Consider the following 16,249-nt stretch of genomic DNA (forward strand, 5'->3'; position numbering starts at 1 on the left):
GTCTTCCCATATGGGAGTCTGCTGAACCAACACCGTCGATAGTTATGACCGAGATGAGCTGACATGAGGACAATTCACTGATGATGCCAGAGGATGGTGGAAAAAGTGCTCAAGTGCTTTTAATAAAAGCAAAGGCAAAACACAAGGAAAACCAACAAAAGTGCCAATGGTGCAGTGTTCAAAAACAAAGTCAAAGTAAAAAGTATGTGAACCCCCAGGAATTCTCTCTATTTATGTCTAATTCCCATAAAAAGCATGGCCGTATCTTCATGTCGGTCCCAATAATGAACAAACACAGTCTAAAGACGCACAGATTTTCAGAGACTTGTTGACCGTATTGAATAAATCATTCAAACTGCGAAACTGAAGGTTGGAAAAAGTAAGTGAACCCTACGCTGATGACTTTTTAAAAAGCTCATTGCAGTCTGAATTTCACACTCCTGGAGTCCATTTAATGAGACGAGTTCAGAGATGTGGTGGCCCAGAATGACTTTGATTGATCACAAACACACTCTAAAGTTTGAGTTTGAGCTTTGGACAAGAAGCATATCCAGATGGGAGTCACACCTCGCACAAAAGAGCTGTCTGAAGAGCTACGATGGAGAATTGTTACTCTACACAAGGCTGGAAAGGGTTACAAGGTCACTTCAGAGATCTACTGTTAGGTAAGTTGTCTATAAATGGAGACAGTTTGGTACTGTGGCGACTCTGCTAGAAGTGGGCGCCCTGCCAAGATGACCCCAAGAGCACAACGCAAAGTCAGCAATGAGGTAAAGAAGAACCCTAGAGTGACAGCAAAGGACTTGAAGAAGTCATCAGAACTGGCTACCATCTCAGTTCATGAGTCAGCTATACGCAAAACATTCAACAGGAAAGGAGTCCATGGCAGAACACCAAGAAGGAAGCCACTGCTATTGCTGAACGAGCACTTGGACACTCCACAACGGTACTGGGAAAATGTCTTGTGGAGTGATGAAACCAAAATTGAACTATTTGGGAGGAACAAGCAGAACTTCATCTGGCGTAAAAAGGGCACAGCATATCAACATCAAAACATCATCCCTACAGTCAAGTATGGTGGAGGGAAGGAACATCATGATTTGGGCCTGCTTTGCTGCATCAGGGCCTGGACAGCTTGTCATCATTGAGAGGAAAATGAATTCACAAGTTTATCGACAAACTCTCCAAGCTAATGTGAGGGTGTCTGTCTGTCAACTTAAGCTCAGAAGAGGCTGGGTGATGCAACAGGACATCAACCCGCAGCAAATCCACAGCACAATGGCTTCAGAAGAACAAAGTCCGCCTTTTGGAGTGGCCCAGTCAGAGCCCAGAGTCAATCCTATTGAATGACTTGAGGAGAGCCACACACAGAAGACAAGCAAAGAATATGGAAGAGTGAAGGCAGTTCTGCAGGGGAGAATGGGCGAAAATTCCCACCGCACGATGTGCAGGTCTGATCTGCAGCTACAGGAAGTGCCTGCCAAAGGAGGGTGTGAGACATGCCCGGACACCATCAGACTGAGGCCACATCTTTATAAAAATGTACACGTTTATTAATCACAAATAACTGTCCCGTACAGCACACTGTGCTCCCAGCACTAATCACCCTTAATCCGGGCCTCTCCTTAAATGTCCGTGGGCCGCCTTTCCTCTCTCCTCACGGGAGCTTCGTCCAGCTCCCACTCCTGACTCCAGCTCCTTGAATGTAGGAAGGTGGCCCCTTTTATGGCGGAGTGGTGGCTCTGAGGCTAGGGATCTGCATTGGCAATCGGAAGGTTGCCGGTTCGAATCCCGTAAATGCCAATAGGGACTCTGCTCTGTTGGGCCCTTCAGCAAGGTCCTTAACCTGCAATTGCTGAGCGCTTTGAGTAGTGAGAAAAGCGCTATATAAATGCAAAGAATTATTATTATTATTATTTTATTTCCACCCGGTTGTGCTCCAGGTACCTGATGATGTCCTTCCAGCAGCACTTCCTGGTGTGGCGGAAGTGCTGCTCTTGCACCCGGAAGCACTCCGGCCGTCCCTGGAAGGATCTTTCTCCATCTTCCCGGGTGTGGCGGAAGTGAACGTTTCCTGGGTTCTATGAGGCTTGGGGTGCCCTCCTGGCAGTGGCCACGGGCCCCAACGGGCTTGAGCCTCCTTGCTCCTCTCCCGATCCAGGGTGGTTGCCCCCTCGTGGCTGGGAGGACGAATACGCCACCTCCCGGTCCTTCCAGGCGTCCCCCAGCCTCCTGTGACAAGGGTCAACCAGTTATTAAACCCCAAGGTTCAATTACTTTTTCCACTACCACTGTGAACGTTGAATGCGTTTATAAAATAAAGACATGAAAGAGTTGAATGTTTTGTGTGTCATTGGCTTAAGCTCATTGTGTAGATCAGGACCTGGGACTTAGATGAAGATCACGTCACATTTTATGACCAATTCATGCAGTAAACCAGATCACTCCAAAGGGTTCACATACTTTTTACTATGACTTAATATAAATCCATAAAATCCAGTGAAAAGTGAGAATAAAAAATATCAATAAATTGATCCATTCAAATCCGAGGTTAAAATGCAGTCTAACTCCTCCTGATCTCAGTCCACCTCCTTCACTTTCTCCCCGGCTCACCCATTGCTCACGTAGTCGGCGGAGACTCGGCAGCCACGAGCTCCTTTCGGCCGACCTCCATCTTGGCTGACTCCAGGCATCATGGCCAGACCGTCCGAGATCAGCTCTCCTCCCTTCTTCCTTCACGCTCACATATAAAGCAATAAATAGCCGAGGTCCGGCTTACTTGTCTGAACTTATCATGATTTAACAAACCTGAGCACACATTAAGATCTCAAGATGCCGGTCTGCTTATGATTCCAAGGATTAATAAAATAACAGCGGGATGTCAAGCTTTTAGTTACAGGACCCCCTAAACTGTGGAGTGGTCTGCCTGCTGCTATTAGAGATGCCCCTTTGGTCTCAGCTTTTAAATCCCAGCTGAAGACTCACTACTTCAGTTTAGCACACCCTGACTAGAGCTGCTGATTAACTGTACAGACTGCATCTCTGTTGTTAGTCATTAACACTAAAACATAAGCAACATGATAGTTAGAACTTGTTACTAACCCTCACCTATTCTGTTTCTCTTTTCAGTACTCAAATGTGCCACTTGGTGCCACGGCCCACCTGCCAAGGTGTTTTGCCTGCCTAAGGTAAAGTCATCCCTGATGGAGGATCGCAGGAATCATGGGAAAGAGGGGTCCTTTCATCGGATTGGCTGGCCCAGCGCTGTTTCAGCCGTGGAATGGCCAATAGGGGGAGGCAGCTTGATGGCTGAGGGCTCCAGGACTCTAAAAATATCCAAATCGTATTATGTGATATCATCTGCTGTTAAATTCTGCTCCGTACTTCTAAAATTTTTATTTATTTTTTTATTTTACTTCTAAAATAACTTTTTATTGTTATACTGTATTGAGGATTTGTTCTGTTCTGTGTATTGTATTGTGTTGTATTGACCCCCTTTTCTTTTTGACACCCACTGCAGCCCAAGCTACCTGGAAGGGGGTCTCTCTTTGAACTGCCTTTCCAGAGGTTTCTTCCATTTTTCCCCTACAAGGGTGTTTTCCTGGTCTTCTTAGAGAGTCGAGGCTGGGGGGCTGTCAAGAGGCAGGGCCTGTTAAAGCCCATTGCGGCACTTTCTGTGTGATTTTGGGCTATACAAAAATAAACTGTATTGTATTGTATGGGCGCACTTCGAAAGCCTAGGGAGGGCACCTGCCTTGCTCGCCACACTCCACCCGAATGTTCAGTGGGGTGAAGTAGCCCCTAGAGTACCCCAACACTCCTTCACGGGGCCCCAGCTCATGCGTTCTCCTCCTTCCAGGTGGCCAGATCCTCCTGCTAAGACTGACTTTTCACGACTTTTAACCTCTTTCCTTCTTTTCTTTGATTTTCTTCCCATCTTTTATTTTTCCTCCTCTTTCCTTGTGCCGACCCATTTATATACACCCGCGTCTCCGTGGGCGCAGCACCTTAATCACACGCTACAGGAAGCCAATGAAGCAATTGAGAACGATCGCTCCAACTACCTCATTAACTCCCCGTGGTCGTGTAATCGCGCACACCGAGTGCGACACGGCTCTATGGATTTAAAACCTGACACTTTTTTTTTTGAAGTCGCAGACCCGTTATACTACAGTTATCAGCACCCTGAGGGTCCTCAGTTTTACCATGAAGAAATAAACCAGGAGATGAAATCACAGGCTGAGCTGAGGTGAAGACCACTGAAAGTGCCACACGGGATGGACGGGCAACCGAACCAGGAGAGGGGATGGTTCCTTACCCGGGCGGGAGTCTCTTAGAGGACAGAAAGACATCCCGGCCAAGGGAGAGAAAGGTGCCAGACCTGAAAAGGACTTCACGGAAGGATGGACGGGCATCCCTCCTTACCCGGGGCAGATGCACAGGTGTCCCCACCGAAAATACTTCCCTGGCCAGGGAGAATGTGAAGGAAAGGGAAGAACTGTCTCTGGTGTGTGTGTTAGGGGGGTTGTGTGGTGTTTATTCCACCCAGTCGCTAGATGGCAGCAGCACTCGATACCGATGCCCATGCAGGAACCAGCAAGGAATGCTGGGAATTGTAGTCTGGCAGCGCAGCCCTGCTGGGGTCTGTGGGTACCACAAGAGGACACTGCAGGGAGATAAACTCCCCACTATGTGAGACCTCTGTGTGACGGGCAACAGGTCCTCAATAAATGGGGCTGCACTCCCTTATCCAGGCAAGTCGGAGCTGGGAGGACGCAGAGCAACACTCAGCTGGAGGAGGGCAGAAGGAGAGGTGATCTGGAGGAGAGACATCTCTGTTTGATGCTTCGTTTGTGAGGTATTGTGTAATATAACACCATTTACTTGAACCCGAGACCCGTTGTGGTTTGGGGCGCTCTGGCACCTCCTAGCCATCACAGCAGGAAAGCAGGATAATCAAAGGACAAGAGTGAGCTTGAAAGCCAAGAGATGGAGAAGCCTAAAGCTGGGCCTGCTTGAAAAGACAGCTAACGGTTATGGGTCACTGTGCCAGGGGGCACCCAGCACTCAGTAGAAAGGTTGACCCCAAAACTGAGGATGGACACAGCAGTGTGTCAGAGACATAAAATGGGTCTTTTGATAAAAGTTCCAGAAGTGTACAAACGTTTATGGGGGAAATGTATAAGTTAAATCCATCCATCCATTTTCCAACCCGCTGAATCCGAACACAGGGTCACGGGGGTCTGCTGGAGCCAATCCCAGCCAACACAGGGCACAAGGCAGGAACCAATCCTGGGCAGGGTGCCAACCCACCGCAGGACACACACAAACACCAAGCACACACTAGGGCCAATTTAGAATCGCCAATCCACCTAACCTGCATGTCTTTGGACTGTGGGAGGAAACCGGAGCGCCCGGAGGAAACCCACGCAGACACGGGGAGAACATGCAAACTCCACGCAGGGAGGACCCGGGAATCGAACCCAGGTCCCCAGATCTCCCAACTGCGAGGCAGCAGCGCTACCCACTGCGCCACCGTGCCGCCGTATAAGTTAAAGAGTTACTGAAATATTCAGACTGTCTGAAAACAATTAAAGAGGTAAAGGTCAGGCTGGTATTAAAGCCAATAATGACAGGACAGCAGTCACACTGGCACCTGAAGAGGACCCCCATTATGACACCCCCTCAACCAGGACTCTGACCACCATCATTATTAAAAGGTTAGGCTCCCCTCGCTGCTCTAGTCGGTCCCACCTTGACTTCTACTCCGACACTCCGGTGGACTCCAAGGTATTCCCAGCAGACTCTTCACCCCTCTGCGCCCGCAGGGTGCTCACTGCCTCGCCTCATCTTGCTCTGCCAGTAAAGGGAATTCCCCGCAGCCTCCATTCACCGTGGCACTGGCTCTGGCTGAACGTACCCACCTCATGCCCTTATCTGTTGCATTCCCTGCAGGGTGTTGTACATCGCGCCTCACGACCACTCTGACGTATTCACGGCACAGACCCTCTGCCTCGCTCTCAGTCGCTCTCCTCCACTCCGCACTTTAAACTTCAACTAGAAAGGCAAACCTCCTTCTCTTCAGATCACGGTCGTCCATCACCACGATCTCACCTGTCTCAATTCTCATTGCTGTTCTCACGTGAACTCCCTTCACTCTCCAACAACTGACCACTCAGATCTAACCGACCTTAACGGACCCTGCTGCTGCACTTAAAAGGCGTCGTGCCAGCCATTGCCCCTATGTGCCCCACCTGCTGATTGTAAATCTCCTGCTCCCATCTTGCAGTAATTCGAAACCAGCAGGGCATCACACCTCCAGCACAATGAGCAGCTCTTTAAATAAAAGCAAAGTTCAAAATCACGCTGCTGCCCGTAGCCCCCCTATCAACACCCACCGCCCTCCCTATCATTCTGGTTGGACTGTAACCCCTTCTGGTAACCCCTCCAACATGTATGTGCCTGAAGCATCGCAGCCAACCAGCAACCAAACAAATATAATAAACACAAACTGTACAAACCGTAATTGTGTAAATCAGAAGGTGGCACGGCACTACCCAACTTTCAGTTTTATTATACGAGTTATAAAGACCTGGACATCGACACAGATTGATGAATATCCACCAGCCTGGTCTGCAATTGAAATTAAATCTCACAGTACTTCTTCAAATTTCCTGCTCTGCTGTCCCAGTTAAATCCAATTACCCTTCACTTTCTCAGAATATGGAACCGACATAGGAAGCACCTTAAGACAGAGAAGCTCTTACCTGTTTTGCACTTCTACGTGACAACCACCTTTTTCCACCCTCTCTAACGTATGCACACTTTAATGTCCAGGATTAAAACACTCTGAGACTTGTACACTGATAATGTCTTTGCATCCTACGAATACAACTTCTCATCAACACAACTCCTCTACTACTTTCAAGCTAGAAACGTTGCCAAACAGAAACTGCCCGATTTTCCTCACCTTCCACCTTGTTCTATTCCAGAAGAATTATTGATCCATCTTGAAGACTCAAAGAGCATCTCTACAATTTAGGCAAATATTTTAAAGTCTCTTCTTGTCAAAGACCCCACTGGGGAGAAGTTCTGTCACTCAATATTTCAGAAAAGGAGTGGAAGGCAGCCATACACAGAACACACTTGAGCTCCATGTGTGCAAAGCATTCAGTCACAAACTTGTCATTTTACAATAAAAATTTCCAAACACACTTAAAAAGCGATCCTCGGACAATAAAACACAATTCTTTTACAATAAAACTAGGGGCCTCTGCCCACTGCTCGCTTCGCTTGCCAACCCCCGGGCAGGCACTACGTGCTAGTCAGTTCACGGCTCTGCCGCTCGCGTATGGAGAAGCGCATGTCCAATTTAAACAGATTGTTATTTTCATGGGAATTGTTACATATGCATTAATAGACCTAACTATTTTACATTACAGCGAGTAATTAACCAGAGTATAAAATAGTAAAACGTAGTAATTTCAAAGAAAATGATGTTTCACGTTGTGTTGTACGTTTTTGTTCTGTTTGGGTTTGAAATGAACATGCAAATACTTTTTTAAACTTACACTTTTACTGTAGAACTTAAGTACAAATTGCGGTGGGTTGGCGCCCTGCCTGGGGATTTGTTCCTGCCTTGCGCCCTGTGCTGGCTGGGATTGGCTCCAGTGGACCCCCGTGACCCTGTAGTTAGGATATAACGGGTTGGATAATGACTGACTGACTGACTTCAGTAAAAACAATATTTGGAATTAACTTGTCATCACTATCGCATTAAATTTTGATTCCGTGTTAAGAGTTTCATCGTGACAACTCAACATATAACTGCCTGTGAGTGAATATCGTTTCTTTCTCTCTAATAAATAAAATGACTTTTTCGAATGTTTGTCCCTGTGATTTGTTAATTGTCATAGCAAAAGTGATTCTAACGGGAAACTATTAACATTTTAATACGAATGGCATATCAAGATCTCCTTTGATGTCTCATGTCATTAGTGAATATGGACTACATTACCTTTCTTGTCGCCTGTTCACGTTTGACATGTCAGAATTGTTCAGTACAACTAATCTTGTCCAACTGCATAGCCCATCACTCAGACATCAATTACGCAATTACATTACGATACATCCTTCTTTCAACAGTAATCCGGCCGGTAGAAGACCAGACGGTGTTAACGGTTGTAGATATTCCTCATGATATTGTAAGTTGATGCTTTCATCTTCCACACCATCACCACCAACTGTTTCAGCAGAGTCTATTGATACGCATTTAAGTAATTTGACGTGTCACCCATCGACAATTTTCACGCTAATTCATTCGACTTCCTCGTTTCTCAGTGCTAGGATTGCCCATGTACTCATTTCTTCTGTTGATGAAATTCAATAAGATTTGGACATCATACGTCTTCTTTTATTGGGAACTTAAAAGTGAGGAAAACGTAAAAATGTATAAGAGCTGAGAGCGCAGAAACGGTGTTTGATAAAAGCATTCACACCAATGAGAGGTGAGAGGACTGCAGGCGTGGTTTGAGAGGAGAGGCGGAACCTGAAAAAATCTCTTTGCAATCGTCTCGTCTCAAGAGACAATAAAAAGAAATACAAATGTTGCAATATATTGTCCTTGTATGCCACTTCTGTGATGCTTTATTGAGTCCAATCCACAGAGTAATTGTTCTTTGGCACCTCTTTGTTCCTCACGGCTGCTGGCCTATCCCACCACTGCCACCATAACCATAAGAATGAAGTGCTCACCGTACAGCACATCCACTGAGGGATACTGGCACCAAATTCACAGTGGACACACGGACAAAATAGTGTCATGTAAATGCGATAAAGAAAGTGAAAATGACTGAACCCAAGGGCCTTGTGCTAGATTTTAAACGCTTCAGAATTATTACTACAGTAGATAACGGATTTCAAGGCAGCGCCTATCACAATGCACTTCCGAAAGAAAAACAAAGGGTTCAAAAGAGCAAAACACCTCAGCATTGGCAACACATCTTTATCTATGGAGCACCTCCAAATCCTGACCACTCTGATGAGTAGAAGAAGAAATGAATAAATCAAAAGCCGTTACTTACTGTCAGCGCCTGCATAGCCACATGAGGGTCCTTATGGTTCACTCGTCTCATGACAGACCGCAGACACTCTTTGGGCCTAAAGGAGACACACAAGGTGGATGCAGGTTAAAACAAAGTCCTCTGTTTAGTGAATCCAAAATGGCAGGAACTGGGAGCTACTCGAGCATAATCAGGTGCAGGGCAGAACACCTCCTTGAATGGGATGGGAAACCCACTAGAACTAGAAGTACAGGTACAGGGTGGACAACCCACTCAGGTGAGCAGAAAAAGAGGAAACTCAGTGGGATCTGAACCCAGGACCCTGGTTAACCACTGAGCCCCCTCATATTAAATAAATCATGAACTCTGCTGGGGCTTCATGGGAAATATGGAACACTGGTTAAAATTACCGTGCGTGACGCGTCCTGGACAGGACGCCTTACCTGAGGTCCCTTAATTGACTAGGATGCCCAGGAGGCTGGGGACACTAAACACCAGAATGTTAGGCCGCCAGCAGATGAGCTGCCCCAGGGTCATCCCTGAACCTATAATGGTATCTGAGAAACGTGGCTGCTGTTCTGTCAGGGTAGACACAGGCGGGCATCAAAATACAGGAGTGGGTGGTTCCTCATGGACTGATTTTAACAAATAAAGTGAAGGAAGCATCATATAAGATCATTCATCAATGTGCATGCAGCAGTTCAACATGTAAACTCACCCTAAATACATGAAACGTGTGGACAACAAGGAATGCGCTGGGACTGTGACATGCCACCCCGTCTGGACTGGACTGGAAGATCACAGACAAAAACTGAACAAGCGCAACCACCATGAGACCACCTGTGATGATCAGTACGAGATGTTCATAACTGAGGAGGGCCCACACAAGAAAAGCAACCTGCAGGAGCAGACGGAGTCAGTCCTCGACTTCTCAAGTCCCTGTGCTGAGCGACTCTGTGGTGTCCTCAACTCAACAGACAAGTCTCCAGAAAGTGCCGCTGCTGTGGAATTCGTCCCACATTGGAAGGCAGGCGCCTCTTCATCCTATGACCACGTCCCACATCATGAACACCTACAAAAGGCTGGTCCTGGACTATACGAGTCAAAGACCACCTAGACCAGGGGTCTCAAACTCCAGTCCTGGAGGGCCACAGTGGCTGCTGGTTTTCATTCTAACCCTTTTCTTAATTAGTGACCTGTTTTTGTTGCTAATTAACTCCTTTACCTTTTATTTCAATTTAACTGTTCCTCTGATCATTCCTCTGAATTGCTTCGTGTCTTTCCTTAAACAGAAATGAAATGTGACTGACTAAGCGGACAGAAGACCACCTAAGTCAGGGCCTCAAACTCCAACCAATTTCACTCCAACCAGTTGCTTCATCAGGCGCTGATCCTCGTCGTTAATTAAACTCGTTCTTTAATTCCATGGCTTGTTGCTGCTCTCATTGTGCAATGGCAGACATGTCCAAAATTGTGGATTTTCTCTTTTCTAAGAGCACTGGGGACCTGAACGGATCGGCATTCCTGAGACCTTCATCTTTCTTCATTTTCAGATATTGTACGATGGACACCAGTTGCTTTGGCTCATTTTGTATCTCGTTATTGTTTGGCTGCTAATTAAGGAAAATGAAACAATGAAGGGGTCTGAGTCTTCAAAAGCAAGTCAAGCAAAATGAATTAGCAGCAAAAACAGGTCACTAATTAAGAAAAGGGTTAGAATGAAAACCTGCAGCCATTGCATCCCTCCAGGGAGTTTGAGACCCCTGACCCTGACCCAATGCAGTTTGCCTATCAGACAAAGACTGGAGTGGATGATTCCGATCATCGCTCTGCTCCATAAGGGCTGGACAAAGCGGGCAGTGCTGTGAGGATGAAGCTTTTGACTTCTCCTGTGCCTTCAGTACCGTCCAGTCGTCCCTGCTAAGCATCCCTGAGCTCAGGCCTAGACAGGTGGACGAGTCTGTGGTGTCCCCGATAATGGACAACCCGCCCAGCAGAACACAGTTTGAATTAAATGACGTGCTTCAGTTTAATTAAGACACACCAAAATGGTGACCTTCAGGAGTGGAGTGTGAGACCCCACAGGTGGCTGCTCATCTCTTGGCACATGTTGCAGCCATCATTCATTGCGCTGCCATTTCAGAGCCCACACGGACTTTTTTAAATCTTTTCCACTGAACAACACCACCAACACCGCCAGGGCCAGACTTTAAAAAGGCCTTCTCTGGAGTGCACGGCACCTCAGACTGGGGAACGGTTCACCTTCCAGAATGACAATGACCAGATGAGAAAATGCTGAGATAACACTGGAGTGGCTTTGGGACGAGTCTCTGTGTGTCATACATAAGAAATCTGACAGATGAGATGAAACCATTCGGTCCATCAAGCCCATTTCTTTAGCTAATAGCTGAGCTGTCCCAAAATGTCCTTGAGTGGCCCAACCTAAGCCCACACTTCAACCCTATAGAACATGTGAGGAGAGACCTGAAAGTATAAATAAAATGTATTATGATTATTATAATTATTAAGTTTACAGACACTTCACATTCAACCTAATGGACCTTGAGAGGAAGAAGAGAACAAACTGCCAAAATCCAGGAGTGCAAAGCTTGTAGAGAGTTACCAAGAAGACACGGAGCTGGAACTGCTGTCAAAGGGGCTTCTTCAAAGTACTGAATGAAGGAGACATTTCGGTTTTTGATTTGTAACAAATCTGCAAACCTTTCTAAAGACATGTGTGCACTTTTTGGGTTAATGAGCGTAGACAGATGGTGAAAATGCCAAATGTATTCATTTAAAAGTAAATCTGTAACACAAGAAAGTGTGCAGAAAGTCTAAGGGTCTGAGTACTTTGTGTATCCACAGTATACACACAAAGTAAGTTAAATTATAACAGTGCCAGCATCATTTTCTACCTCCTCCTTTCTTCTTTCCGAGGCAGACAGTCAAAGACCATACGCCCGTTGCTTTTAAGAATAGCAGCCACTTTATTTACTCCTGCAAGCCAAATACACGCCGGCTGAAAAATATTAACACGAAATAAATCGGCAAATAGACATTAAAGTACAGCAAAAATATTAAAAGTTACATAAGGTTTTACATACAGTGTTAACTGCAACCAGTATACACAATCAGACTACTCGCAGATGATCAAACAACAAAAAAGTAATTATAACATAAAACGAGGCTCTTGCACAATTTCCTGGGGTGCGTCTATTCAAACTTTTCCCTAAAAGAGAGGAGAGACAATACAAAAAAAGGATCACTTCAATGCTAAATAAAATAAATTAATTTTTTAAACAAAAACACAAACGGAGCTCCACAAAGCCCATCCTACCTCCAGCAAGCCAAACACGCGCCTGCTGAACTAAGCACAAGTGTACCCATAAATGGACCCTCGACCGACAGCCTGCTACACCTGCTCTCCTAATGATTGGCTCCTACCTAACTTTATGTACATATTATATAAAAGTGGGGTAACAGTTTTGGGGAATACAAAAAAAAAACAAACAAATAAACCCCAAAGTACAAATATAACACAGAAAACCAGATTAACCCTGTTACATCACTTTGCTGCTGCTGCAGCACTTTGTCAATTAATAAAGTTATTTATTTTATATAGCAGCGTGAGGTGGAATTCAAGGTAAGCTGCTCCAGTTTCCTCCCACAGTCCAAAGATATGGTAAATTGGCAATCCTAAAATGGCCCCAGTGTGTGTGTCCTGTCCAGTGTTTGTTCCTGCCTTGCACCTTACGCTAGCTGGGACAGACCCTCGAGAACTAAGCGGGTTATAAAATGACTGACTGAGTGAACTAAACTGAAGGTCTACCGCCAACGAAGAAAGGCGGGGCCGGCAGGGTGACGTCGATCATGTATCCAATCAGAACGTAACTAAGGGGGCGGGACAATGACAGCGAACGAGCTGAGCGCGAGTCGCTAATAATTCAAGCAAGTTAAACGAAACGGACAGGAGAGGAAGTCGAAGGTAAACTCATTAAGTCTGACGGGCACCGAGCTGAAAAATCAGAGGGGACAGCTTGGCTTTTGAGAAATCGATGAGGGCCGAGCAGGAGAGTCTCGCTGCGCGCGCTCGGCGATAACATGAATGGCAAGCACCTGCCCCGCGCCTGCCCTCCTGCTCTCAGGTTGCATCGCACGGCGCTATATTTAGCTGAGCCTTCGGTCTTATAATTAGAAAGTGCTCGCTAAGCCGTACGCACGCACAGTCGCGCGCACGTCACCGACAGACAGAAGCGCGCCGTCGCAGGTGTAACGCGACATCGGCAAGTGTCGGGTCGGCGCTCGGAAGCGACCGCTAATCCTTCACCAGCTGTGGAAATCTGAGACCCTCGGGTAAAGACCACCACGGGGAATTAGAGAAATGAACCCGCCACACTCTAATAATGCAGAAACCGAAGGGCTACGATGGAATCCGGCGAGTGGATTTAATAGGGTGCATAAAAACAAATTCTAATTCAAAATGTAATATAAAAATTTTAAAAATTAACCAAAATCCCGTTCATGACTAATTCAAACAGATAAATGCAATAATGAGAACATTTGAATAATTACAAAACAGATAATTATGACAGATGAGGTAAAACATTGTAATAGGAAAGAAAAATTAATACATGACTGCACTCTTGAGATTTTACAAACATTAAAAATAAACGAATTATGTTTATTTGAGTAATAAGTGGTTCAAAAATAATTGAGTCTAATGAAAATAGTAAAACATGAAATAAACAAAACCTCTGTTTATAATTGCCTAATTAAAGTATTTTTTGGATGTGATATATTTTTTAAAGTGCCTTGAGCATGGGAAAGGCACTATATACATAGAATGTATTATTATTATTATTAATCCATCCATCCATTATCCAACCTGCTATATCCTAATTACAGGGTCACGCGAGTCTGCTGGAGCCAATCCCAGCCAACAAGGGGTGCACGGCAGGAAACAAACCCCGGGCAGGATGCCAGCCCACCGCAGGGCACATACACACTAGGGACAATTTAGAATCACCAATGCACCTAACCTGCATGTCTTTGGACTGTGGGAGGAAACCAACGCAGACACTGGGAGAACATGCAAACTCCACACAGGGAAGAACCCGGGTCTCCTAACTGCGAGGCAGCAGCGCTACCCACTGCGCCACCGTGCCGCCCTAATTATTAATCCCGGAGCAGAAATGGATTTTTCTTTTTCAGACCTTTGGGAGTAAAAGTGCAGGGTCAGCCACTGTACAGCGCCCCCTGGAGCAATTCTCAGGTAAATGTTAAAATATCATTTCAACAATTACTGTATGAATACTGTAAGGTACTTATTTTTAATCCTGATGCACTTTGGGTAAACACCACAGCAATACAAATGCAAACTCTGCTATTGTACAAACGCACCAAGAAATAAAAGAACGAAACCCAGAGATTGCACAAAAACATTTAATGGAGTTTAATGAGAGCCTGAAATAAACCAAACGCCTGCATAGAACTGGCTAATTAAAAAGAAATAGGTGCCATACTGTAATGTGGAAATTGGAACAATTCTAAACAATCACTACAATCCTGATGCATTTGGAAAAGGACAAGAACGGGGCAGAAATAAGGAATCAAGAAATAAAAAAGAGAAATAAAGCACAGCACACTCTAATTACGATCCTTCAAATCTAAACTTAATGTACTTGGACAAATGGCACAGCAGCGTGACGAGGCAAAAGCAGAAGAAATGAACAGAAAGGAAAGGCAAGGAGCGATCGATTGTGATTGATCATCGAGTAGTGAGTGACACAAAAACAATTCAGATCAACTCATTTTCCGATGAAAACAGTAAAACATGAAATGAACACAAACCCCATTTATAACTATGTAATTATAAGAAGTAAAAGTAATAATGACTGTCTACAATGTCCTCAGAGTTCACGTGACAGCCGACGTCATTCGCTTTTCATGGCACTGACTCACCAGTGTGCTTAAATTTGCAGATTAAAACCTGCAGGGGGCACCCAAGCCGACAGCACCCGGCCCACCATACTGCATATCACTTTACTAGCAAGGGAGCCAAGTCTGATTTGCCGGAAATGCTTCATTTTCCCTTTCATGTGTTCATGGGGTGCCAGGCGGGGATGTCCGTTATCTCACTCTTACCTCTAGCTGTCGCTCATGAGAGTCCTTTACGTCTGTTCAGGTTCGTCCAGCTGCCCGTTGGGTATCCTTATACGCTGCTGGCATTCTCCTATTTGTAGGAAACGCTCCCTCTGACATGTTAACATTACATCACACACGTGAATCCTTATCGGGCGAAATCGGCACTGCTGCCTATAAACCAGGCTGGTCAGGCCGTCTCTTTTCCTTCCTTGATTCCTGTTGTTAGCTCTTTTTAAATATTTAGGAGTTACCCTTACAAGCCTCCATTACCGGCATTGTGCTTTTCAAATTTCCACACCGTGTTTAATGAGGTAAAACAGTCAATGCTGCCCTGGAGTAACCTCTCCTTTCAGACCCGTCTGCCAGTCACTACGATGGAGACAGTCCCTCGTTTAAATGTTGTTACTTCAGTGCCCCCTCTTGTCCCACCTTCCTCCTTTTGCTACCAGGTCTTTTTTATGGAGTGCTTACCAAACGCTGTTACTGTTTTGATTACTTTGGCACACTCCTCCATTTTAGCTATCTCTATTCCTTTACTCTTTTCTCTCTCTGTTCATCACCAGTGCATCATTTCAACAGTTACAAGCAGCCAAAGTTCTTATACGGGTCCTCAATGGAAGAACCCTGGCCCTGTCAGTTTCTCATTTTGCCAAACCACCTGCGCTTCAGAAGAGACCATCCGCCTGACGCTCAGCATGTTCAGACCCGGCCACTACTTGGATGGGAGGCCATCTAGGAAAAGCTTGGGTTGCTGCTGGGTGAGGTGTTAGTGAAGCCAGCAGGGGGTGCCTACCCTGTGGTCTGTGTGTGGATCCCAATGCCCCAATGCAGTGATGGGGACACTGAGTAATGTAAAAATGGTGCCAGACTTCAGATGAGGCATAAAACTGAGGTCCTGACTCTCTGCAGTCATAAAAGATCCCTGGACAACCCTCATAAACAGCAGGGTGTATCCCAAGGTCCTGGCTAAACTGACCCCCACAGCCTGGTTAGTCTGGCCCCCCCCAATCATCCCATGCTCCTCTCTCACACTTCGCCACCAA

The 16,249-nt window shown here is 45.8% G+C and overlaps 1 protein-coding gene across 1 annotated transcript in view; it reads right to left on the reverse strand.

Annotated features, from left to right (window-relative positions):
• Positions 1-16,249, reverse strand: part of stam (signal transducing adaptor molecule (SH3 domain and ITAM motif) 1) — a 73,543-nt gene that overhangs the window by 43,355 nt on the left and 13,939 nt on the right. Inside the window, exon 3 of the mRNA XM_028803359.2 lies at positions 9,084-9,159. Within this exon, the coding sequence (XP_028659192.1) occupies positions 9,084-9,159 (76 nt within the window). The remainder of the gene's footprint in view (positions 1-9,083; positions 9,160-16,249) is intronic.

The sequence above is a fragment of the Erpetoichthys calabaricus genome, chromosome 6, assembly GCF_900747795.2.
Source record: "Erpetoichthys calabaricus chromosome 6, fErpCal1.3, whole genome shotgun sequence".
Taxonomy (NCBI): Eukaryota; Metazoa; Chordata; class Cladistia; order Polypteriformes; family Polypteridae; genus Erpetoichthys; species Erpetoichthys calabaricus.